This window comes from Scyliorhinus canicula, chromosome 10, assembly GCF_902713615.1.
Source record: "Scyliorhinus canicula chromosome 10, sScyCan1.1, whole genome shotgun sequence".
NCBI classification, from domain to species: Eukaryota; Metazoa; Chordata; class Chondrichthyes; order Carcharhiniformes; family Scyliorhinidae; genus Scyliorhinus; species Scyliorhinus canicula.
The window spans coordinates 105,998,199-106,024,920 of NC_052155.1; the positions used below are offsets into that span (position 1 = coordinate 105,998,199).

General features: G+C 46.5%; 1 protein-coding gene across 3 annotated transcripts in view; it reads left to right on the forward strand.

Annotated features, from left to right (window-relative positions):
- Positions 1-26,722, forward strand: part of dnajc5b (DnaJ (Hsp40) homolog, subfamily C, member 5 beta) — a 193,726-nt gene that overhangs the window by 144,659 nt on the left and 22,345 nt on the right. For all 3 annotated transcript variants that reach the window (XM_038809497.1, XM_038809495.1, XM_038809496.1), the window contains one exon: positions 10,944-11,079. In XM_038809497.1, the coding sequence (XP_038665425.1) occupies positions 10,973-11,079 (107 nt within the window). In that variant the 5' untranslated portion in view covers positions 10,944-10,972. The remainder of the gene's footprint in view (positions 1-10,943; positions 11,080-26,722) is intronic.

The following is a 26,722-nucleotide window of genomic DNA, read 5'->3' on the forward strand; positions in this document are numbered from 1 at the left end:
CGTGGCTAAACACGCTCGCTGTGGGTCTTTGTTCCCCTTTAGTTAAATTCCACCCACAGTATCTCTTTAAATGTCTCCTACTGCTTATCTACTTTTTAACATATTTAACATATTTGTGACGAATTAAAGATGGACAAGTTGCTATATAAATGCAGGCCCTTGCCCTCACACCAGCTGCTGATGTTTTCGAGGATTCCAAATCTTCGGTTACTTTGTTTCTTTTTACTTCGGTGTACATCAGATATGATTACCAAACTCCAGATCTACATCTTTGTAAATTTTTCAACCGTTGAGAGGAAGTGGTGAGGAACAATCTAGTTTTCAATGTCATGAGATAACATGAGATAACACACAACTGTATGATCTAATTTTCTACAAGCAACAACAAAAAGGTATCCTGAGGATTGGGAGCATTTAAAGTTCAACAAAAGAGGACAAAAGAAACTGGTGAAGGAAGGTAGAATAGAACATGAATGTAAACTAGCAGGAGAAAAAAGCACAGACAGTAAAAGCTTCTACAGATATGTGAAATGGAAAGGATTAGCAAGGTCAAATATGGATACATTACAGGCAGAGACAGGAAAATTAAATACCATTTTTTAAGAAAGGAGGGTGAAAGAACATGGGGAACCACAGACCTGCTGTTAGCTTGATGTCAATAGTAGGGAAAATACGCGAACCTATTAGAAAAGATGTGGTAATTAAAAAATAATTACCTGATATAGTCAACGTGGATTTATGAAACATGTTGGGGTAATTTGAGGATGTAACTGGGAAGATCTACTTGTGGGGAAATCTACAGAAGAGCAGTGAGGGCCATTCAAAAAGAAAATGGGGAAGATACCGGCCAAACATGTTCCTTCTCGGGTGAGAGGAAGGGGTAACAAGCTCAGAGTACCAAAAATGACAGAGATATTCAGGATACGATGAGAAGGAAAAGAAAAACTTTTGGGAAGTACAATGGTAGCAAATCAGTGGAGACATTAATGGAGTACAGAAAGTGCAGGATGAAGTTTAAGAAATCAATTAAGAGAGTAAAGAGGGGATATGAGAAAACTCTGGCTAGTAAAAGCAGGGAAAATTCCAAGATACTCTGTCAGCATATCAATAAGAAGAAGATAACCAGGGAAAGCGTAGGGCCCATTTGGGACAAAGGGGACAATCTGTGGGTGAAGCCAGAGGACATTTGTAGGATGTTGAATGAATACCTTACATCTGTCTTCACCCAAGAGAATGAAGATGTAGGTATGGATCTCGGAGAGAAAGACTGCGGTGTTCTTGAGCAAATTGACATAGGGAATGACAAGGTATTGGAGGTGTTGGTAGGCTTAAAAGTGGACAAATCCCCAGGCCCGGATGAATTGTGTCCAAGGCTGCTGTGGGAGGTGAGGGAGGAGATTAATGAGGCTCTGACCCAAATTTTTAATTCCTCTCTGGCCACTGGGGAGATGCCAGAGGACTGGAGAACAGCTAATGTGATTCCACTATTTAAGAAAGGTTGTAGAGATAAAAGCAAATTACTGCGGATGCTGGAATCTAAAACGAAAGAGAAAATGCTGGAAAATCTCAGCAAGTCTGGCAGCATATGTAGGGAGAGAAAAGAGCTAACGTTTCGAGTCCGATGACTCTTTGTCAATGCTTGAGGTTGAGGGCCTTAGGTTACAGGAAGCTATAGACAGGATGGTCAAATGGGCACACAAGTGGCAGACGGAATTTAACCCTGAAAAGTACAAGGTGATACACTTTGGAAGGAGTAATTTGACAGGAAGTATTCAATGAAGGCAGGATACTGGAAAGTTCCGAGGAACAAATGGACCTTGGCGTGTTTTTCCATAGATCTCTGAAGGTGGAAGGGCAGGGTAATAGGGTGGTGGAAAAAGGCATGTAGGACACTCGCTTTTATCCCATCCGATTCACATCTCCCTCCCCCCTCCCTCACCCACCTACCATTCCCCCTCTGTCCCCTCGCCCCACCCAACTGCCCTATTCCAGGTTCTGTGTGACATCACTCCGGGGTGCTTCGCCTGAGTCGGGCCTGTCAGTGGGTCAATATTCAAGGCAGGGTGGTGATGATAACTCGCTTTGAGCTGAGCTTTGGTGTTCCTCAATCTATGCCATAGACTGACTCCTGTCTGTCTGCTGACGACGCGCTCACACCCATCACCTGCATGTGGTATGCTTTGAGGTGGGGGGTCCAGATCAAGGACCACCCATGCCTGGGGGGGGGGGGGGGGGGCTAGGGCCAGGGGAGGATGGAGCACAAACGCGGCCAAGTGGCGGGAGGGTCATGGGGTAATCAGTCACGACTTCCCGATCAGGGGAACAACTGCTCAATGGGCTGCAACCTGTTTTGTAAAATGCCAGTCACGACCATCTTTCAGATTACCAGCTGTCCTGCGCATGCATACCCCCTCAGCAGTATGAATACCCGGAGCCCAGTGATGCAGAGTGCGTCCTCCTGACATCAGGGAGCAGATTCGTTTTGAAAATCGATGGAATCTTCTCTCCAGAACCAGTGGCAGGGAGCAAGTCACACACCCAGTACATTGATGTCACGTGCTGTGGGCGCAAGAGAGATTCCTCCATATTGTAGATGCCAACAGTGCTTGTGTAAACTCTAGGGCCTCTGGTGAACAACCCATTAAGAAGTCCTCAGCAGCAATATAACATTGAATGACAAAGCAAGTGAGATTGTGAGGACCAAGTAGGCTCATGTGTCGCTTAAAGGTAAGAGAAAATGGTGGGTTGCAAAGTTCGGGCGATGTGGGTCGCGAAGGATGACCGGTTGGTTAAAAATGGGTCCCGGGAACCATGTCCACATGTTTTGGACATGTCCAAAGCTTAGGAGACTTTGGCAGGGGTTTGCGGACGTCGGGCGGTATTCTCCCCCCCCCCCCCCCCCCACGCCGGGTGGGGGAATCGCCAGGACGCCGCGCGAGTTGCGCCACGCCGGCCCGACCCCGCACGCAATTCTCCCACCCCCCCCCCCCGAAACTAGTGCCACGAGAATCGCGCTGTGCCGCTCGGAGAATCGCCGCAAACGTTCAGCGGCATTTCCCCGGCCCGGATGGGCCGAGTGGCCGCTCCGACACAACAGGGTCCTGCCGGCGGGAACGCTGGGGGGTCGGCCTGTGTGGGGGGGAAGGGGGCTCCTTCACCGGGGGGTCCTCCGATGGGGTCTGGCCCGCGATCGGGGCCCACCGATCAGCGGGCCAGGTCTCCCCCCCCCCCCCCCCCCCCGGGCCTACCTCATTCCGTGGCCGGCCCCAGAACACCGCCGCCATGTTGGTGAGGAGCCGGCACGCATAAGAAGTTCCCCGCGCATGCGCAGGATTGAGCTCCCCAACTGCGCATGCGTGGGTTGGCGCAGCGCCCATTTGGTGCTTCGTAAGGACGCTAGAGCAGCGTGAACCGCTCCAGCGCTGTGCTGGCCCCCTATGGGGGCCACAATAGGTTGTGCCTGGGCCCTGTTTACACCATCATGAAACACGACGGCGTTCACGATGGCGTGGGCACTTAGTCCCGGGAGCAGAGAATACCTCCTGGAATGTCCACGGTGTTCAAGACAAGGGTGGAACTGAGTCCAGAGTTGGCGATTTTTGGGGTGTCAGAAGACCTGGGAATCCAGGAGGAGAAAGAGGCAGACGTTCTGGCCTTTGCTTCCCTGGTAGCCCGGAGACGGATATTATTAGCTTGGAGGGACTCAAAGCCCCCGAAGTCGGAGTCCTGGCTATCGGACATGGCTAGCTTTCTCTGTTTGGAGAAAATCAAGTTCGCCTTGAAAGGGTCACTGTTAGGGTTCACCCGGAGGTTGCAACCGTTCGTCGCCTTCTTTGCTGGAAATTAATCATCAGCAGATGTTGGGGTAGTTTAGATCAGAGTAGGGGGTCAATAAGGGTGGGAGCTGTACGAGGTAAATGGCTTTTGCACTCTGTGTATGGTTTCATGTATATTATTTATTTTGTTGTTGTTACTATACCGAAAATGCCTCAATAAAATGTTTCTTTAAAAAAAATGGGTCCCGGGCAAAAAAGTTTGAAAAACACTGATCTAGTTAAATGGCAAAGCAGGCTCGAGGAGCTGAAAGGCCTAATCCTGCTCCTTTGTTCCTGCCCAGCAGTGTTGCCTATTCCTATGGAAAATAGTGGTTTGAGTGATTCTTAACATCTCAACTTTCAGGACTATTCAACCTAACTCTCCCTGACTTTAAAAGACAAGTATTGCGCTGAACAGAGCAAAATCTACGTTCGGGTATTTTCTGAGGCTGTTGCTGCTCCAACACTGAAACTTTGCTGGAAATGCAATGGGAACGCCATTTGCATGCTCATGATTTTCTGTGGCACTTCAATAGTGCAGCAGCTCTGGGGGAAATTCCTGGCCTAAGAGACGTCTGGTGCCCTCTAGTGGACTAGAACTTTACAGAATATAGGACAGCAGAAGGCCATCGGGCACATGGCTCTCCAATTTTCTTACAGAACTATCCAACTTGTTTGCCTTTTCCTCTTTGTTATAACTCAAATGGAGATCCCGGGATCAGGACTATACGATTTCTCGTGACCTCTCCAGATTATGAACTTCCCCTTTAAGATAGGCAGGCCTTCCCCTTTTAAGGGGGCAGGGCTCCCCCTCTACAAGCAGAGCCTCAGTTGTATAAAAACCCTGGCCCAGCTGCAGGTCGGGGAAGGAGACCCCAGGGGAGTGGAGGAGTAGTGCAATTGTATCCAAATAAACCTTGTTCTGTAATTTCTACTTTCGTCTATGTGTTTCAAATAGGAAAGTACTCCTCAAATTGGAAACCTATCCAATGCCACATGGGTTATGGTGCTGTAGCAGTGTCCCTGGCATTAGAAACAGGAAGCTGGGGCGGGATTCTCCAATAATGGGGCTATGTCCCCACGCCCGTGAAAAAACGCATTCATATCACTCTGGACTTACCTGGAGAAAGTCCAGAGTGATTCTCCTAGCTGGAGGGGGCTAGCAGGACCCTGCAGTGCTCCTCACAGCTCCAGCTGCCGATACGGGGCCCTGCATTCCAGTTGGTGGTCCGCGCATGCGCACGGTGGCAGCCTGTGTCGGCCGCCCCGCACGACTTGTCCGATCCACACTGCGGACCGGCACCAAGAAGATAGGCCTCCCCCGTGCGCGCCCGCGGATCGGTGGCCCCCGATCGATAGCCTGGCTTCCTGGAGTCCCCCACGGTGAATGATCCCCCGCCCACCACCTGGGCGGCCGCGGGCCTGATCTCTGGTTTGACGCACACTCTCCGCCCCCCGCGCCTAGCGCGATTTCGGCATTGAGGCTTGGAGAAATCCGCCCCTGGATTTTTAAATATGTTAATAAGGGTTATAGCATCATTTTAGGCATTATTCCAGGAATTCACCGAGCAGAGCAGGTTTCTCTGATCAGGATTACTTGATCCACATGAGGCCAGTTGTCTTTAAATTATAAGTTTTTAAAAATTAACTACAGATCCATAAGACCATAAGAAATAGGAACAGGAGTAGGCCCCTCGGCCCTGCTCCGACATTCAATAGGATCTTGGCTGATCCAACATTCACCACATCCACTTTACTGCCCTTTCCTCGTAACCATTGATTCCCTTACTGATCGAAAATCTATTCATCTCAGCCTTAAATATACACAAAAACTCTGCCCCCACAGCCCCCTGTGGCAAGGAGTTCCAAAGACTCAACCCTGTGAGAGAAGAAATTCCTCCTCGGCTCAGTCTGAAATTGGCACCTCTTTATTCTAGGACTATGTCCTCTGGCCCTAGACTCTCCTCTCATGGGGGAAACATCCTCTCAGCATTAATCCCGTCAAATTCCTTAAGAATCCTATATGTTTCATTATCTCTCATTCTTCTAAGCTCCAATAAGTAGAGTCCCAACCTGTTTAACCTTTGCTCATAAGAAAATCCGTCCGTACCAGGGATCATCCCAGTGAACATTCTCTAATCCTCAGAGATGCTTTTTGCTGTTGTGGGCCTCTACTGAACAACTGCCCATTTTATAAACCCAGTATGACTTTGAAAGGTAGTTGAGTGAAGTCACCTGAACCTCAGATAAACTGTGATTTAGACATATTTTCAGGACTGACCTATTGGGAGGGTTTAACCAGCTGTTCATGCCAGCGAGAAATTACAGACCCACACCGGAGCGTGGGTTTCCCAGCGATGAGGGGTGCTGTCAACGGGAAATCCCATTCACAGTGGCGCGACTAGTAGATTCCGCTGGCGGGTCTACCCCGCCGAAAAACACGCGGAGGGATTGTCGGTAAATCCCGCCCACCCACTATTTGCAACAAATTACCCTCAATATTACTGCAACAGATCAGGTGCAAAATGTTTGCATTCATCACAGGTAACTTTTAAATTGAAATATGTGCACAAATTGTTTAAGGTGGCAAGGCAGGTTGGGGCAGCACGGTAGCATAGTGGTTAGCACAATTGCTTCACAGTTCCAGGGTCCCAGGTTCAATTCCGGCTTGGGTCACTGTCTGTGTGGAGTCTGCACGTTCTCCCCGTGTGTGCGTGGGTTTCCTCCGGGTACTCCGGTTTCCTCACAGAGTCCAAAGATGTGCAGGTTAGGTGGATTGGCCATGATAAATTGCCCTTAGTGCCCAAAATTGCCCTTAGTGTTGGGTGGGGTTACTGGGTTATGGGGATAGGGTGGAGGTGTTGACCTTGGGTAGGGTGCTCTTTCCAAGAGCCGGTGCAGACTCGATGGGCTGAATGGCCTCCTTCTGCACTGTAAAAAATTCTATGAAAAGAGGCTAACAGGGTTAATTGGGGTTTTGAGTTTTATAAATCAAACCATAGAGTATAAAAGCAAGGAAGTTATGATGGACTTTTATAGGGCAGCATGGTGGTGCAGTGGATTAGCCCTGCTGCCTCACGGAGCCGAGGCCCCAGGATCAATCCCGGCTCTGGGTCACTTTCCGTGTGGAGTTTGCACATTCTCCCCGTGTTTGCATGGGTTTTGCCCCCACAACCCAAAAGATGTGCAGGCTAGGTGGATTGGCTACGCTAAGTTGCCCCTTAATTGGAAAAAATGAATTGGGTACTCTAAATGTATTTTTTAAAAATGAGGGACTTTTATAACCCACAAGTTCAGCTTCAGTTGGGAGTATTGTGTTCAATTCTGAACACTGCACTTTAGGAAGAATGTGAAGGCTTTAGCGAGGGTGCAGAAAATAATTCCAGAATGAGAAATTTCAGTATGTGACATGGATGGATTGGAGAAGCTGGTTTCTTAAAGAAGAGAAGGTTCAGAAGAAATTAGATAGAGGTGTTCAAAATCATAAGTGATCTTCACAGAACAGATGGACAGAAATTATTCCTCGTGGCAGATGACCAAGAAACAAAAGATGCTGATTTCAGGTGAATGACAAAAGAAGCAATGCCGACATGAGGACAAGCTTTCTTACTTTCTTAGCGAGTGATTCAAAATCGAGAGTGCAATGTCAGAATGTTGTGAAGGCAGATTCAGCCAATGTTTTCATCAGAGAATTGGCTGACACCTGAAGAGAAACAAATTTGCAAGGCTGCGGGGCAAACGTGAAGCAGTTGGACTTTGTAGCTGAGCAGTTCTTGCATTCCATATCATACAATTTTCCCATGATTTCTACCACAGCAATTCTAGAGACTGGGAAAGCTGTAGCATTCCCTGCACCTGGCTGCTTTCAACATGTTAGGATGATTTAAAATCTTAATCAGTTAAGGTAGGATTTTTGATATGAAACCATCAGTCATTTTTCATGCATAGCAAGTTATCCAATCCTGTGGCATCCGTTTTCTTCACTTCACCTGAAAATATCGACTGAGTTAGGAGTCAGGCACTAGGCTGATACAAGGATTCAGCAGTAATCAATTCAAAGTTTTTGTATGTTTCACTGCAACTGTTAACCCAGAGGTATGTTAAAATCTTTATTTTTATCTGCACAAGTGTTCCATCTTTGTTTTGTCACATTGAGGTGACTTGTGCATGGGTCATATCAATCTTTAATTTCATCAAACATATATTGAGCTGTTTAAAATATACTTTTCAAAAGCAAGAAAAAACACTGACTTAAAACGGCTGCCACAAGTCACCTGACATCAAGTTGACCTGTTTCTGGAAAATTCCAATGTGAATTACAATTCAGACATGCCACAATGTCCTCCTCTGGAATTTCATACCGACTGATGTCAAGAACTGCTTCACAACGATTTACAGAGGGCTACACTGAGCCTCAAATTTGCATTTCTCTAAGACTACCTCTCGAGCAGTGACACAGGATGGAATTCTCCCATCCTGCCTGCGGCACGTTTGGTGGTAGGTGAGAGCGGAGAATCTCGGGGGAGCCAAAAGTTGGAAACCCACCAGCCAAAATTCATGTAGCAATTTTCCCAATGGTGGATTAACGGCAGGTCTGTCTTCCCTCTGGCTCTTGGCATGAACATCATTTGAATCCCATGAATGCTCATTAAAACAACTTCCCATCAGGCTTTTAAACCTTGCATCACGTCAGTGGGAAATTTATTTGGTCTAAAACCCCATTGCAAGTGAGTGACATGCATAAGGTAGACCTCAGTTCACAGAGACTTCAGCATATGTGCAACACTGTCATACCACTGTGTTGTTCCTGATGTGCTATTCTTCACTCAGCCAGGACAAATCCATTCCTGCCCTCCATCTCCATGCTGAGCTGGTTTTCATTGACTGTGCTTCTGGACCCATGGACCCTCCAGTGCCAAAATACAGGGGTCTCCTTGTTCCTGGTGCCACAGACCAGTGTCTAACTGGACAGCACTGTGCTACGGGACTCATGCAGCCACTGCGACAAATGTCTGAAGTTCGACCAGGAGGCTGGCAATGGGATTTTCCGGTCCTGTCAAGACATTTGGCTGCTCTCCAGGGTGGGATGGTGTGGTAGGTATGGTGACAGGTGGGTGAGGTGGTTGGTGGATAGGGTGGCATGTGGGTAGGGTCATGTGTAGGGAGAGTGGTAAATGGGTAGGGTGGCAGGTGGATGAGGTGGTAGATGGGTGGCAGGTGGCTGAGGTGGGTAGATACAGCGGGAGGGTAGTACAGAGGTCAGGATTCAGTGTGTGATTGGGAGGTTTTTAATGTGTTTAACCAGGAGGTGGAGTAGGTGGAATAAGAATGTTTTCTGTCTAACATTCCCTGGGTCACAATTCATGCAAGTCCCACAGAACTACCTGATAACTCGCTCCAGGATACTCATGGGGGTTCCAGGCAGTAGGGGAATTTATGTCAGAATTTGATACTCGAGGCCAAAATTAAATTCCTGGAAGGTTGTGGGCCTGAATGATGGGGAGGGGAGAGGTCCTCGGAGGGATTTGAATTAAGCGAGGGTGAGAATTTTAAAGTCAAACTGTTGTTTGGCTTGGCCAGGAGCCAATGTAAGTCAGCAAATGCGGGGTGGTAGGTGAACGGGATTTGGTGTGAGTTAAGACATGGGCGCAGAGTTTAGGTTGACCTCCCGTTTACAGAGGCTTGAATGTGGGAGACTAGCCAGGACTGGGGGGCAATATTCAAGCGTAGAGGTAACATGAAGTCTCTCTAGAGTGATGCCTTAGCCCTGTTTTAGTGAATAGCGTAACTAATCGTATGAACTAAGCAGAAAAAAAAATGAGCCGTGTAATTTTCCACGGGTCAGGCAGAGAGAAGTGTCAGCCAACCAGATTTAAAAGTGTGACACACACACAAAATGTGCAAGATGTTTGAAAGACAAATATTGACACAAAATGACGGTTGACCCAGATAAACAGACGAATGAATAAATGGCTGAGTGACTGTAAAATAAAAGGAGAGCAATAAAATCCAAAATCCGGCAGGCACGTTATCACTTCACAAAATAAGAAAAGGCAGCACCGTTGCTTCGGCATTTGGGGGAATATGATAACTTACATTGTCGTGGGAGCGAACTGTACATAGAGTTGAGAAAGAAAACCCGTCTCCAATACTGTCCGGGGGGGGGGGGGGGGGGGGGTAAATAAAAGTGGCGGGCTTGACGCTGGAAACTTCCATCAGGCCGGCGGACCTGTGTGTGCGGTCCCCGGGGCCTGTGTGTGGCAGGAACCCCAGGAGACCCCCCCGGGCCAAAGTAAGTTGTAATTAGATCCTGGCATCAACGCTAACCGAGCAGGCCTTGCGGCTGGTGCCAGGCCTTTAGCTGTCACCCTCCATTTTCCTGGTTAGTTTTGCTGGGGTGGGGGTTAACAGTGGGGTAACTCGGGGTCATGAGGAAATTCAGGGACACCTGGGCACAGCTGCTGCCCAGCCCGAAGACAGCGGAGGGGGCAACAACGACCTGGATGCTCTGCATCTCGCTCGCACACTTATTTTTGTTATCTGATTTGCTCCTGAGCCAGGGGGCGTGTGGCAGCGCAAATTAATTTAAAGGGTCGGCCGGCTGAAAAATAACCGGGCACGCAAAACTACATTTTAAAGGGAAGTTTGTGTTTGCCTGTTGTGGTTGAGAATCTTCCGCCTGCGGTTTATAAGCAGCTGATTCCCTGTTCCACAACGCAAAGACCCGGGGGGAAAATAACTTGCAGAGTACTTCATGAGCGTAAAGCAAGTTTTCAAGCGTTGTACTTCTGGTCCTGCTGGGAGATTTTGCAGTCAGTCAGGATGTTGTTGTAAGCTTCAAGGTAAATACATCCTAAGGTATCTGAATGTTAAAAACTTTCTACTGTACACACTTCAGCCAGGCAAAGATTAATCTTGTTGCAAAAAACTGAAAATACTGGACAATCTCAGTAGGCCTGGCAGCATCTGTGGAGCGAGAATGGAGCTAACGTTTGGAGTCTGGATGACACGTTGTCAAATCTTGTTGGCTGATTTGTACTTAATTGGTAAATACGTTTTTCAACCTTTCCTGTCATTTCAGGTGCCATTCTATGAAATTGGCTTCATGAACTTAATTATGTTTTTCAGACACCTGGCAAAAGCAGACATAAGTTAAAATGGCTGACCAAAGGCAACGTGCACTTTCTACATCTGGAGAAGCACTTTACCAAATTCTGGGCCTAGAGAAAGGAGCTTCACATGAGGATATTAAAAAATCTTATAGGTATGTGGAGCAGTTTACCAAATCCCACACCAAAGTATTGTATAGAGATGAAAATACTGGGCACTAAATTTTAGATTATGGCACCTTTCATCAAAACTCTTACAATCAAGCTCAAAAAGTCTCTTCTATAGAGCGAGGACCAATCAGAATAAACAGAGGAGAGAACTGCAAGTATGTTTATGTATGTGTTCCACCCAAGCAGTTGCATATTACATGAATGTCAAATGTCACCGTTTCCCATAGACAGCATTTTGGAGCTATTTTGACAGAAATCAACATAAACCTTCCCTTCCCCATTTGTTGCCACTGTTTTCCTCTCCATTAATGCTTGTATCTGGATCTATATGCCTCTCGTTCCTGCTGGTATTGTAGACAGGAACTTTGGTTTCCCATCTACAGTTTCCAGTGATCCAGCAATTCTTGCCTGCAGTATGAGCAGCAGTGCAGAGAGTGGCTCTGGTCTGGTGCTTTAGCAGCCAGAGTTGGATAGGAGCAGGGTGGGACAGGGCTAATTCAAGATGAAAAAGCAAATGGCAACACAAGAAGGACATTGATAGCAATTGAGGAGGAGAGAAATGTATGGCAATGAAGGGGAGGGGAAAGGTTAAGGGTGCTGGAAGAGGAGAAAAGCTCGGAGTAGCTTCTTGGCACAGGGAGAAAGGAGGGTGCCAACATTAACAGAGTGGGAAGTAGTAAGAATGAACTGGGAGACGGGTCAGTGATAGCATAGATTCTGATGAGGGAAAGATAAAGTGGCAACATGAAAACATGAATTGGACAATGCATGAAGTGCTAACAGGTTTGGAGGGGAAGAATAATGCCAGGTTGAATTAATGGGGAGAGGAAGAAGCATTGCTATCAATTGAGTAGGAGAGTGTTGAGAAATTAGATACGGTACAGTGGTTGAAAAATTAGGCTGGCAGTGCCTAATTTGGGGCGGTACCAATGCCCTTACAGCTCCAAAATGGCATGCAGACCACACCAGGAGCCATCATGGTGCTGGCATTAGAGCACTGATGATGAACATTCTCCAGAAGAATGCAGAAAAAGATGACGTGATACCAGCAATGTCATTTTGAAGCTCAACATTCCAGCCAGTACTTTATTTCAACCTTACTCAGCTGAACATGCAATCAGCAGCAGGTAGGACCTCCACCAATGTTATAGAAAGGGATCAGCAATACATTACAGATTAGGTGCTGATAGGAATATTCTGCTTATTGGTCCAAATCTACAAGTGTGTGTTGCTTTCCACAGTTGGCTTAACAACTTGCATTTATCTTGCATCTTTTAGAGTCGTAAAACATCACAAGTTACTTCCCAAGAGCTTTATAATACAACATTTGACACCGAGCCGCATAAGGACATGTTAAATTTCCATTTTTAGAAAACAGGCAGGTTTCAGTCATGTGGGGAGCTAAAGTCTTGAAAACCATTTTCCTAAACCAAAACCACCTCCAACCTGCCCATTACTGGCTTTAACTGAGTCTTGAAAACCTTTTTCCCAAAACCAAACCACCTCCAACCTGCCCATTACTGGCTTTAACTGAAGCTGGAAGGTGGATGGCTAACCAACCTGATCCAAAGAGGTGGGTTGAAACTTTAAATATGAGTGAGCCTCGTTGTCATTCAGGTTTTTCAACTTTGGGATTCCAAATGTCAGATAACTTGGCAACTTCCTCCAGGTGACGATTTAGTGGAGACAAGTGCATTCCTACTTGCCTTCTGGATCCATCTACCTGTCTGAGATGCTTCTGCGATTGGATTCTCCTTGCCCTCCACCCCAAATTTAAAGTCCCCAATCCCATCAATGAGGTTACTGACTTCCTCCAATTTATTGGCCCCAGCAAAAGGCATCAAAAATATCCCATCATGGTCAGTTTTGCTAATGGAGTTGGCCATGCTCTAAATTATGGTACCAAAGCTTTAAACAAACTCCTGTGCTAGGTTGGTGCTGGACTCCGCCACACTCATTGACTACAGGTTTTCAGGCAAACTTCCCAGTACCCCAAGCATTTCATATAGAGGCTGAATGTTGGCAGAGGGTGGGGGGGATTATTCGTTTGAAGGGGAGGTGGTGGCACAGTGGTATTGCCACTGGACTAGTAACTCTGATTTTGAATCCCACCGTGACAGGTGGTGAAATTTAAATTCCATAGAAATCTGGAATTGCAAGACTAATGATGACCATGAAACCATTGTTGTAAAAACCCATCTGGTTCACTAGTGTTCTTTAGGGAAGGAAATGTGCCATCTTTACCTGGTCAGACTGACAAATTACTCCACAGCAATGTGGCTAACTCTTAAATGCCCTCTGAAATGGCCTAGGCACTCAGTTCAAGGGCAGTTAGGCATGGACAATAAATGTTGGCCCAGCCAGTGAAGTCCATATTTAAAGAATAAAAAAAGATGTACAATACATAAAAGCTAATAAAGACTAGGTGGTTCTGGCTGTCCAAATTCTAACAAAAGGTAATGTTGTGGTGCAGGAAGTAGGGTATGTGTTGCAGGTATACATCATCTTCATCTTGTAAATCAAAAGAGAGTATGGGATGAGAGGGATGCAAGATCAGAAATGAAACTTCTCCCATCTTAGTACTGTAGTTTCAGACCTGCCAGTGGCAAATGGCTGTCCAAATATTAGTGAGCACCATTTTCTCCATGGAGGCCTGTGGTTAGCTTTGGCTGCCTCTGGTTGTGCATCACCTTGTCCTACAATTGCCTGTGAGAAGTACAATGAGGCAGCTGTGGTATAGTGATATTGTCACTGGACTAGTAATCCAGAGACCCAGGGTAATGATTTGGGGACTTGGGTTCGAAAGGAATTTAAACTCAATAAAATATCTGGAAATAGTCAAATGATAACGATGAAACGATTGTTCATTATCGTAAAAACCCATCAAGTTCTCTAAGGAAGGAAATCTGCCATCCTTACCTGATCTGGCCTACATATGACTCCAGACCACAGCCACGTGGGTGACTCTTAAATGTCCTCTGAAATTGCCAATCAGGCATTCCGTTGTATTCAACCGCTATGACAGACCACCCGGCATCAACTCAGGCACCACAAACGACAAGGACAAACCCAGCCCTGTCAATCCTGCAAAGTCCTCCTTACTAACATCTGGGGGCTTATGCCAAAGTTGGGAGAGCTGTCTCACAGACTAGTCAAACAACAGCCTGACATAGTCACACTCGCAGAATCATGCCTCACAGACAGTATCCCAGACACCACTATCACCATTATTGGGTGTGCCCTGTCTCACCGGCAGGACAGACCCAGCAGAGGTGGCGGAACAGTGGTGTACAGTCAGGAGGGAGTTGCCCTGGGAGTCCTTAACATCGAAGGTTAAACTTTACCATGTACCGTCCACCATCAGCTGATGAATCAGTACTCCTCCATGTTGAATACCACTTGGAGGAAGTACTGAGGGTGGCAAGGGTGCAAAATATACTCTGGGTGACTTCGCCACAGACCGAGCTGGCCAGGTACTAAAGGACATAGCTGCTAGACTGGGACTGCAACAGATAGGAACCAACAAGAGGGAAAAAAATACTTGACCTCATCCTCACCAACCTGCCTGCTGCAGATGCATCTGTCCATGACAGTATCAGTAGAAGTGACCATCGCAACAGTCCTTGTGGAGAAAAAGTCCCATCTTCACATTGAGGATACACTCCATCATGTTGTGGCACTACCACTGTGCTAAATGGGATAGACTTTGAATATATCTAGCATCTTAAGACTGGGCATTCATGAGGCACTGTGGACCATCAGCTGCAGCAGAATTGTACTCGACCACAATCTGCAACCTCATGGCCTGGCACATCCACACAGTTCTGGTGGAAACAAAATCCTGCCGTCACAGTGAGGGTATTCTCCAAAGTGTTGAGCACAACCACCTGTGCATAATGGGACAGACTTTGAACAGATCTAGCAAGACAGGGCATGCATAAGGCACTGTGGGCCATCAGCAGCAGAGTTGTATTCAACCACAATCTCTAACCCCATGGCCTGGCATATTCCTCACTCAACCATTACCACCAAGCCAGGGAATTAACCCTGGTTCAATGAAAAGTGCAGGAGGGCAGCCAGGAGCAGCATCAGGCATACCTAAAAAATTAGGTTTCAACCAGGTGAAGCTACAACATAGGACTACTTGTGTGTCAAACAGCATAAGCAACAAGTAATAGACAGAGCTAAGTGATTCCACAACAGATGCATCAGGTCTAAGCTCTGCACTCCTGCTACATCCAGTCGTGAATGGCGGTGGACAAATAAACAACTCACTGGAGGAGGATGCTCCACAAATATCCCCATCCTCACTGATGAGGCCCAGCACATCTGTGCAAAAGACAAGGCTGAAGCATTTGCAATAATCTTCAGCCAGAAGTGCCAAGTGGATGATCCACCTCTGACTCCTCTGGAGATCCCCAACATCACAGATGTCAGTCTTCAGCTAATACAATTCATTCCATGTGATATCAAGAAACAGCTGAAGGCACTGGATACTGCAAAGGCTATGGGCTCTGATAATATTCTGGCAATAGTACTGAAGACTTGTGCTCCAGAACTTGCCGCACTCCGAGCCAAGCTTTTGCAATACAGCTAGAACGCTGGCATCTACCCGGCAATGTGGAAAATTGCTCGGGTGTGTCTTGTACATAAGAAACAGGACAAATCCAACCCAACTAATTACCGCCAATTACTGCCCTATCGGTCTACTCTCCAGCATCAGCAAAGTGATGGAAGAAATCATCAACAGTACTATCAAGTGGCACTTACTCAGCAATAACCTGCTCACGGACGCACAGTTTGGGTTCCACCAGGGTCACTAAGCTCCTGACCTAATTACAGCCTTGGTTCAAACATGGACAAAAGAGCTGAATGCCAGCGATGAGGTGAGAGTGACTACCCTTGACATTGAAGCAGCATTTGACCCAGTAAGGCATCCAGTTAAACTGGAGTCAATGGGAATCGGGGGGGGCAACTCTCCATGGTCAAGAGTCATACCTGACACAAAGGAAGATGGTTGGAGGTCAATCAGCTCAGCTCTAAGGCATCACTCTAGGAGTTCCTCAGTGTAATGTCCTAGGCCAAACCATCTTCAACTGCTTCATTAATGACTTCCTTTCCATCATAAGGTCCGAAGTAGGGAAATTCGCAGATGACTACGCACAATGTTCAGCACCATTCGCAACTCCTCAGATAATGAAGCAGTCCATGTCCAAATGCAGCAAGACATGGACAATATCCAGGCTTGGGATGACAAGTGGCAAGTTACATTCACGCCACACAAGTGTTAGGCAATGACCATCTCCTACATGAGGATCTAACCATCGCTTCTTGATATTCAATGGCATTACGATCGCTGAATCCCCCACAATCAAAATCCTGGGAGCTATCATTGATCAGAAACTAAACTGGACTAGCTATATTCATACTGTGGCTACCAGAGCATGACAAAGGCTCGGAACCCTACAGTGAGTAACTCGCATCCTGACTCCCCAAAGCCTGTCCACTATCTACAAGGTAAAAGTCAGGAGTGTGATGGAATACTCTCCACTTGTCTGAATGAGTGCAGCTGCAACAACACTCGAAGGTTGACATCATCCAGGACAAAGCAGCCCACTTGATTGCTCCCCCTTCCACAGAATTTGATAGATTTAACACAAACATTCAAACCCGCCACCAACAGTGGCAGCCGTGTGTACCATCTTTAAGATGCACTGCAGTAACTCACCAAGGTTCCTTAGACAGCACCATCGAAACCCACAACCACCACCATCTAAAAGGACAAGAGCTGCAGATATCTGGGAACCTCCTGAAGGTTCCCCTCCAAGTCACTCACCACACTGACTTGGAAATATATCACCATTCCTTCATTGTCGCCGGGTCAAAATCTTGGAATCAGCACTGTGGATGTACCTACACCACAGGGCTGCAGGGGTTCAGGAAGGTAGCTCACCTCTGAAAGGTAACTAGGGAAGAGCAATAAATGCTGGCCTAACCAGAAAATGAAGTTCCAGTTGTGACCTGAAATGAATGAGACAAGACAAAACCAAATATTGTGCAAAGGTGAGTACTTTTCCCTGAAAATTAGGGCAATCAATACGGCAACAAACAAGGAGATAGAAAGGATTTTTAAAATACTCACCGGTGCCATTTCTCAGAATATCAGAGAGAAGATACCAAAACTGTCAATTTGTAAGTGGCAAGATATGACTTGAAGCCTCCTGAACCTAGAAATGTGGTGGACTCTGATGACAACAATGCTGCAGTTGACTGCTAATTTTAACAAAAAATATATGCTGCTATTTTCAAATTAGTAGAAATTTATTGCAAAAATATCCCATGGCAAAAATTTTCATGAAGAAAGGCATCAGATTCTATAACTCCGCATGTGCTCATGCTTTCCTGTGGTTCTTAACATCTTTATTTTTAAAAATCTAGCGACCATATATTTATTTTTGCTGTTGCATAAATAATAGGAAATTAGATAGAAATAAAACGTCATATTGCTGAAAGATCTAATTACCTGCCTGATGCATCTAATGAACATTATGCATCAAATCCCTTACAATTATCTTTAACTGAGTATCAAGTGAGATCAATCGAGTTATAATACTGATAAAAACATGGGAAATGTTTGACTTGAATTGTAAAATAGCATTTACTTAACTAATTAAAGCAATGAATTACTTATGTGACACAGCTTTCAAATGACCTGGGGAGCAGTGTAGCCAGTGGAATACATAATTATCCACTCAGGGAAATTGATCACACTGGGTACAATAGAAGCAATATTTATTAGAAATATTAATTTCCTTTTCTCTTGTATTGATTATTTTGCCTCTGCCAGATACTTTCAACTTTGATTATGAAACTCCTGACATTGATTTAGTGCAATTATATTTGCTTTTATAATTTAGTTTTTTACGCATCCAAGCCAGTATTAATTTCCCCTCATTCTTCACTATCCCTATTAGTCAAACAAGATGGTGTTGGTCACAGATTGTCCATGACTAACCTCGCCGCCACATCACTGGTAGACAGATATTCAAGCATGGTTATTTCCAGTTTTTCTTCACCAAGGTGAAACTTCTAATTTTTGCACGTTACTCCGTTCAGTAGTCCAGACACCTGACAAAACTCACCTGACTTAGCTGTACAACTTTAAAAGGTATTTTGTAATACCTGAAGCTATTGCTTTACAGCGCCTGGGACCTGGGTTCGATTCCCGGCTTGGGTCTCTGTGCAGAGTCTGCACGTTCTCCCTGTGTCTGTGTGGATTTCATCTGGGTGCTCAGGTTTCCTCCCACAGGTTTCCTCCTTTCCTTCCAAAAGACGTGCTTGTTAGATGAATTGGATATTCTGAATTCTCCCTCGGTGTACCCAAACAGGCACCGTAGTGTGGCGACTAGGGGATTTTCACAGTACTTTTGTTGCAGTGTGAATGCAAGCTTACTTGTGACACTAATAAAGAGTATTATTATTAATATACAGGCTCTGTGTACCTACATTCACATATGTGAGAACAAAGTATGTAGGGACAAGAAAAGGCGATTTGACTTCTGCAGCCTATTTACCGCCAGTATTCAATATCCCTTGATGACCTTGTCCAATGAAAATCTATCGATCTCTGTTTTAAAAAGGTTAAATGGACCAGTATCCATAGCCTTTTTGAGGAAGTGATTATCAGATTTCTTCAATCTATTGGTGGGAACAAAATGAGTCCTCCTGTCACTCCCATCACGAGCACTAATTTTAAAATTGTGTCCCTTTTGTTCAAAATTCCATCACTGGGAAATATCTGTCCAGATTTTGCCATCCAGAAGTGGGTTGAATTGCGATCGACAGGATTTGAAAATGGACCGGATTCTGGAGTTTCCACCCGCATTCCTAATGCCGGCAATTTTCATTGGCACGGGAAAGCCAGGCAGTTTGCGAGCCTGGACCTAGCTGTTCCAATATTGTAGGCTCCATTGCATAAGTGTCCATTTCAGACCTGCAATTTTCAAGGAATCTGGCTGCTTTTGGAAAATGAACTTGTTCACACCAGCTGAGAGGTGTTGTGAACCATGGGGAACCATGGTTTAGAGGGAGAAACCATATAACAGCTAAATTCAAAAGGTGCTGACAATTATGCCATAATGAAATGTTGTGTCATAAGTTATGTATGTTTTGATACATGGATTGAGGATAAGGCTTTGATTTGAATCAATAAGTGACCATTAAATTGAACAGCGTTGAATAATGTGGGCAGCACGGTAACACAGTGGATAGCACTGTTGCTTCACAGCTCCAGGGTCCCAGGTTCTATTCCCGGCTTGAGTCACTGTCTGTTGGAGTCTGCATGTTCTCCCTGTGTCTGCGTGGGATACCTCCGGGTGCTCCGGTTTTCTCCCACAAGTCCCGAAAGACGTGCTGTTAGGTGAATTGGATAATGTGGATACTCCCTCAGTGTGAACAGGCGCCGGAGTGTGGCGACTAGGGGATTTTCACAGTAACTTCATTGAAGTGTTAATGTATGCCTCCTTGTGACAATAAAGATTATTTTTTAAAAAATAAGTACAAAAGTGTTCAGATGGATTAGAGTACATTATACACTCAATAAAGTACTCTTCTGCATTGTACAATGATGAAATTCAGATTTGATTGTATAAATTGGTCCCTTTTCTTTCATGTTCTCCTTGATGTTTATCTCAGCCAGTTGTTTGGCTGTTTTCAAAGTTTTGCCAGATTGCTGAGCATCTTGCTGTCTTCGATTGATGAAATATAGTCAACTCATGAGGTTTTGTTGGAACAGTTGTTGAAATAATCCTCATTATAAATGTTTGGCTGAGTTTCAACCATATTAATGGATTCAGCTAAGAAGCTTGTTTTTTATTTGTTCAAGGGACGTGGATTTCATTGACTAGGCCAGAATTTATTGCCTGCCCCGAATTGCCCTTGACAAGGTGGTGATAAGGTCCCTTTTTGAACCGCTGCAGTCCATGTAGTGTAGGTACAGCGATAGAGCTGTTGGGGAGGGCGTCCAGGATTTTGACGCTGTAACAGTGAAGGAAAGGCAATATATTTCCAAGTCAGAATGGTGAGTGGCTTTAAGGGGAGCTTCCAGATGGTGGCATTCCCAGATATCTACTGCCCTTGACCTTTTAGATGGTAGTGGTCGGGAATTTGGATAGTGCTGTCTAAGGAGCCTTGGTGAGTTCTGCAGTTCATCTTGTATCTGGACACATTGCTGCTACTCTGTGTTGATGCTGAAGAGAGTGCATATTTGTGCATGGGTTGTTTTGTCCTGGGTGGTTTTAAACTTCGAGTGTTGTTGGACCTGAACAAATTCAGACAAGGGAAGAATATTCTATCACTCTCCTGTCCTGTTCCTTCTAGGTGGTGGACAGGCTTTGGGATGTCAGAAGCTGAGTTACTCACCGCAGGATTTCTAGCCTCTGACTTGCTCTTGTAACCACAGTATTTATATGGCTAGACCAGTTAAGGTTTTAGTCAATGGTAGCTCCCAGGATGTTGCTATGGGGATTCAGTGATAGTAATACCATTGAATGTCAAGTTTGCCACTGGTTGACTTCCGGTGGCAGCTGTGTGGTGAGCAGTGGTAGATGCCATGGCTCCCGCCAGCGTACTTGGTTTTGGCTCTTTCTGCCACTGATGGGTGATTACTTTGGAGGAAATGGTGTGGTTTGATGTAATAAGATCCTCTCGTTTGAGTAATGTCCGGTAAATATAGCTTAAGGCAGAAGTCGGGTAAGGGTTTGTCGTCCGACTCAAACATGAGCCCCAACAGGGGGGAACATGGTGACGGATTCTGCTGAGTCTGTGGACGAGCTTCTTGACTAACAAATTTAAGAAGCAGTGAGTATCTGGAGAAGGCAATGGAGGATACTTTGGTCCCAATTCGGGTAAACATGGAACAGATGGACCGGCGGATAGACATACAAGGGGCAAAGATGGAGAAGGTGGAGGTGGCATTCTCTGACCATAATGATCGGATTGTCTCCCTGGTGGCAGAGATAGCGTTGCTAGCTAAAGGCCAATTTTGGCAAACTGGAGAACCGCGTCCAGATGGCAAAACCTAAGTGTTCCGCTGCTGGAGGGCCTGGAGGGCTCCAACCCAACAGACTATATGTCCAAGATATTCGGAAGGTTGGTAGGGGATGTCCTTCTGACCCCTCCTGAATTGGACCGGGCCCACAGATCACTGAAGCAGAAGCCCAGATCTGGGGAGCCACCATGGGCGATCAGAGTCAGGTTTCATCGATACCTGGCGAAGGAGCGGGCCCTGAGGTGGGTGAAGGACCATTGAGATTGTGTATGGGAGGGCCATGCCATCAGAATAGACCAAGAGGTTGGGGCAGAGCTGGTGGGAAGGTGTTTAAAAGGCCACGGCCACGCTGTACAAGAGCAACGTGAGTTTTGATGTGATGTACCCGGCTCGTATTCGGGTGACTTTCAAGAACATACATAATTATAGAATTTTACAGTGCAGAAAGAGGCCATTTGGTCCATTGAGTCTTCACTGGCCTTTGGAAAAAGCAACCTACTTAAGCCCAGACTTCCACCCTATCCCCGTAACCTGACCTAACGAAGGGGCAATTTAGCATGGCCAATCCACCAATACTGCACATCTTTGGACTGTGGGAGGAAACCAGAGCACCTGGAAGAAACCCACGGAGACACCGGGGAGAAAGTGCAATCTCCACACAGTCACCTGAGGCAGGAATTGAACCTGGAATCCTGGAGCTGTGAGGCAGCAGTGCTAACCACTGTGCCACGTTGCCGTCCGTGAGGCAAATATCAAGAAGCACGGACAGGGAGTGAATTAAAGTGCTTAAAGACTTGGAGTTTGTTGTTCTTTGTCAAGTTCATCTGTATTTGTAGTTTTGTGGAATTTTTGTAATGTGGGGGAGGGCTTGGGGTTTCCCCTGGGCTTGTTGAGGGATCGTTTTTCTGGGCAAAGTTGGGGTTTGTATACTGCACTGGAGTTTGTATTATTTGTGTGTGTGTGTGTTTTTGTGTGGAGGGGGCCTGATTGTTGATGTACTGGTGAGTTGACTTTGATTTCTCCCCTGTGCAGGAGTCACTTGTTAGCAGTATTATTAGTTAATGGAAGTGAAGAGGGCGAGATGCCTGCAGCTGGCTACCATGGGGGTGGGCTTATGTGTTTTTTTAAGGTAATAAGCTTAGGCACTTTGTTTCTGATTGGTTTGGGGCAGGGAATGGCTGCTTTTGTTACTCTGGTTGTTTGATTGGTTTTCTCAGTGGCAGTCACAGGTCTCCAGTCTGGTTGATAATGTGGAATGTGAGGGGTTTAAATGGCCCAGGAAAAAGGTCCCAGGTTGGTATTTGACAAGTTCGAAGTTGGATGTGATTTTCCTACTGGAGACCCATTTGAAAATCAAGGATAAATAAGGTTGCAGAAGGGTTGGGTGGGCTGGTCCTCTCGCATTTTGATTGTAAGGCGTGGGGGGGGGGGGCGCAGTGTTGATTAATAAGAGGGTGGCTGTTTCGACAGTTAATATGGGCAGCACGGTAGCACATTGGGTAGCACTGTTGCTTCACAGTGCCAGGGTCCCAGGTTCGACTCCTGGCTTGGGTCACTGTCTGTGTGGAGTCTGCACGTTCTCCCTGTGTCTGCGTGGGTTTCCTCCAGCTGCTCCGGTTTCCTCCCACAAGTCCCGAAAGGCGTTCTGTTAGTTGAATTGGACATTCTAAATTCTCCCTCCTGTGTACCAGAACAGGCGCCGGAAAGTGGCGACTAGGGGCTTTTCACAGTAACTTCATTGCAGTGTTAATGTAAACCTACTTGTGACAATAAAGATTATATTAGCAGACCCAGGTGGTAGGTATATAATCATTGGTGGGTACGCTGGTGGTGTTGGTCAACGTGTATATACCGAACTGGCATGATACCGTATTCATTAATAAGATGCTGGCTTCTTAGGACATAAATAGTTATATAATTTACAGTGCAGAAAGAGGTCATTTGGCCCATTGAGTCTGCACCGGCCTTTGGAAAAAGCAACCTACTTAAGCCCAGGCTTCCACCCTATCCCAGTAACCCGACCTAACTATGGGGCAATTTAGCATGGCCAATCCACCTAACCTGCACATCTTTGGACTGTGGGAGGAAAGCAGTATTCCAGACCTTGATTCACATCAGTTAATTATTTATAGGGGGGGGACTTCAATTGTGTTCTAGATCCTAGGTTGGATAGGTCGAGTCCCAAGTCTCTGAGTTTATCTGGGGCGATTGAGTTATTGTTGTTCATGGAACAGATGGTGGCGGGGGGTTGGGGAGATTTACTCCTGGATTGACTTCTTCGTGGTGGGAAGGTCTCTTCTCCCAGGGGTGAGGGGAACGGGGTATTCGGCGATCGTGAATTTTACAAACAGTTTGGTGGTCAGTTGATACCACTTTTGCTGGATATGTTTAATGATTCCTTGTCCCGGGGAATGTTGCCGGCCATGTTGGCGCAGGCATCGATCCCGTTGATCCTGAATAAGGACAAGGATCCCAGGGAATGTGGGTTGTTTCGGTCTATCTCGTTGTTAAATGCTGACGCTAAGTTGTTGGCTAAAGTATTGGCAATGCGTTTGGAGCCCTGCCTACCTGGGGTGATTTCAGAGGAGCAGAAGGAATTTAAGGGCCAGCAGTTGTCAGCCAATATCAGGAAATTGTTAAATGTAGTTTTGTCGCTCACTCCAGGAATCAAGCCAGAGGTGATTATTTCAGTGGTTGTGGAGAAGGTGTTTGTTAAGGTTGAGTTGGGGGTAGCTTTTTGAGATCATTGGGCAGTTTGTCTTTGGGACAAAATTTATTTAATGAATTAGGCTTATGTGTAGGTTCCGCACAGCGAATGTATGGATAATGCCCTGAGCTCGGGTTATTTTCAATTTGAACAGGGGTACAACAGAGGTGCCTGTTGTCTCCACTATTGTTTGCCTTAGCATTTGAGCCACGTGCATTGCTCTGAGGTCATCTGCCGGCTGGAGGGGGATAGAGCGTGGGTGGAGGGAGCACACAGTGTTTTTATATGCGGACATTTGTTACTATACATCACGGACCCACTCTCCAATGTTCAGGAGATAATGGAGTTGCTCAAAAAATTTAGCTCCTTTTCAGGGTACAAGCTGAATCTGGGCAAGAGTGAATTTTCTGGTAAATCCCCCGGGGAGGGGAGCTGATCTGGGGAGGCTGCCGTTTCGTCTGGCCAGTACTAGATTCCAGTATTTGTGAGTCTGGGTGGCCTATGACTTGGCCACACTCCTCAACCTAACTTTTATAGTCTGGTGGAGGGGGTGATGGCCGATTTAAAAAGGTGGGATAACTCCCTCTGACCTTCGCAGCAAGGACACAGATGGTGAAGATGAATATTATTCCAAGGTGTTGTTTTTGGTGCAATCTTTCTCCCCAAGTATTTATTTTGCAGGGTTAATAAATTGATATCTACTTTGTTTGGGCTGGTAAGACTCCTCGGGTACATGGGACATTTTTCCAAAGGGATAGGCAGTTGGGGATGGCACTACCCAATCTGTTCTACCTCTGGGCAGCAAATATTGATAAGGTGCGGCGGTGGTTCAAGAGTCCGGACTCTATATGGGGATGAATGGAGGAGGTGCAGTGCGTAGGGTCGAATCTGAGGGTGCTGGTTACTGTGCTTCTCCTGTTTTCCCCTGCTAGATGTTCTTTGAGCCCGGTGGTAATAGCCACTTTAAGAATTTGGAATCAATTTAGGCAGCATTTTAAACTGGGTTCAATGTCATTGCTGGCTCCGATTTGCAGGAACCGTTGGGTTGTGCCGTCTGGTTTAGGTTCATCATTTAGGGCATGGCAGAGGGACGTCTCTTTTTCTGATGCAATGCCAGTGATTTTCGGCATTCAGCTGGAGCCATGTCCGTTGGTGCCATATTTGGCGTTTCAGACTTGCCGGTGCTGCAGATGGAGAAGAGGGCAGGTGTCCTAGCTTTCGCCTCGTTAATAGCCGGGATGTGGTTCTGCTTGGGTGGATGCCCCCGGTGACACCTGAGGCCTTGGTGTGGCTGGGGGAACCTGATGGAATTTTTGTACCTTGAGAAGATCAAGCATAACTTCCGCTAGCATCATATAGGTGGAGGTCTCATGTTGGGTGACTCCTGCTGGAGTTGTTTTTTGGATCTTTATGCCCAGTCTGAGGGGTACTTTTTGGATGATTTGGTGTGGGAAGTTCTAAGAAATCGGTGGATTGTTGAGGTTCCAGAAGAAAGGTCAGGGAAGAAAGTCAACTGGCGAGTGCTGTTGTGAGTCCAACAGGAGAAAAGATGGCAGGTGCTGGTTTGTCAGGTGAGGCCACTCCCATTACGGTGAAGACTCTGACCGAGGTGGTATCGGGGGAATTTGAAAGGCTGTTCGCCAAACATTTAGAGCTGCATCGGAGGGAGATGATGTCCTCACTCAAAGACATTGATCGATGTGTGGGAACAAGGAGGGAAGATGAAGGGCGTGGAGGAGGCATTGTCGCAACATAGCGACCAGTTCACCTCGATGAGTGAGGAGCTGCGGAGGGTGGCAGAGGTCAATGGAAGGCTAAGAGCCAAAGTGGAGTACCTAGAGAACAGGTTGAGGAGACAAAGTTTGAGGATCGTGGGCCTGCCCGAGGGAGTGGAGGGCCGGAGGCCGACCGAGTACTTTGCGGACATGTTCGCAAACTTGATGGGGTAGGAGGGTGAAGAGTCCTCCCCGCTATGAGTTGGACAGGGCGCATCGGTTGCTCAGGCCGAAGCCTAAAGCAAATGAGCAACCAAGGGCGGTTATAGCCTGCTTCCATTGTTACCATGTGAAGGAGAAGATTCTGAGCTGGGCAAAGCTGAAGCGGGATGTGAAGTGGGAAGATCTTGTGCGGAGTTGGCAAGAAGGCGGATGGCCTTTGGATGGGTGAAGGCAGCATTGTACAGCAGCAGAGTGAGGTTCACATTAGTCTACTCAGCAAATCTGAGAGTGACTGACAACTCAAAAGACTTTTATTTTGAGACGGGGGGTGGGGAGGCGGCGGAGGCATATGTTAAGGCTGAAGGTCTGGGACTGAGATCAGTTTTGGGATTTGGACTTTTTGGGCTGGGTCATTTTTCTTTGATTTTTTTCAACTGGGATATTTATGTGTTTTTGTTTTTATTGGTGTGTTTCTTTTCTGTTCAGTGGATGTAGTCTCCCCACTCTGACTGTATGGCTGGGGAATTGAAGTTGGCTTTTGGTGGGAGTGTGAGGTGGAGCAGTTGGAGGATTTCTGGGCATGGGGAGCCAGGTTACTGATGGTGTGGTTGGGAGGAGGAGGGAGTTCTGGCAGAGGTCCCTGTGCTAACCAACAAAAGTTGTCTGGTGAAGGTGAGTATGATGAGGGGAGCAGCCTAGGTTGTTGGAGCTTGGTTTGGCAGGTTTCGATGGACCTGTGAGATGTGAATGCAAGAGGATGGAGGGATTCTGGGAAAGAGGGTGGGGGTTGATGGTGACTAAAGGATGGGGTGGATTGTGGGTCGTATAGGCCAATATCTCTGCTGAATGTGGATGCCAAGATATTGACAAAGGTGTAGAAGTTAAGGTTGGAGGTGTGCCTTCCGAGAGTGAGTGGGGAGGATCAGAAGGGGTTC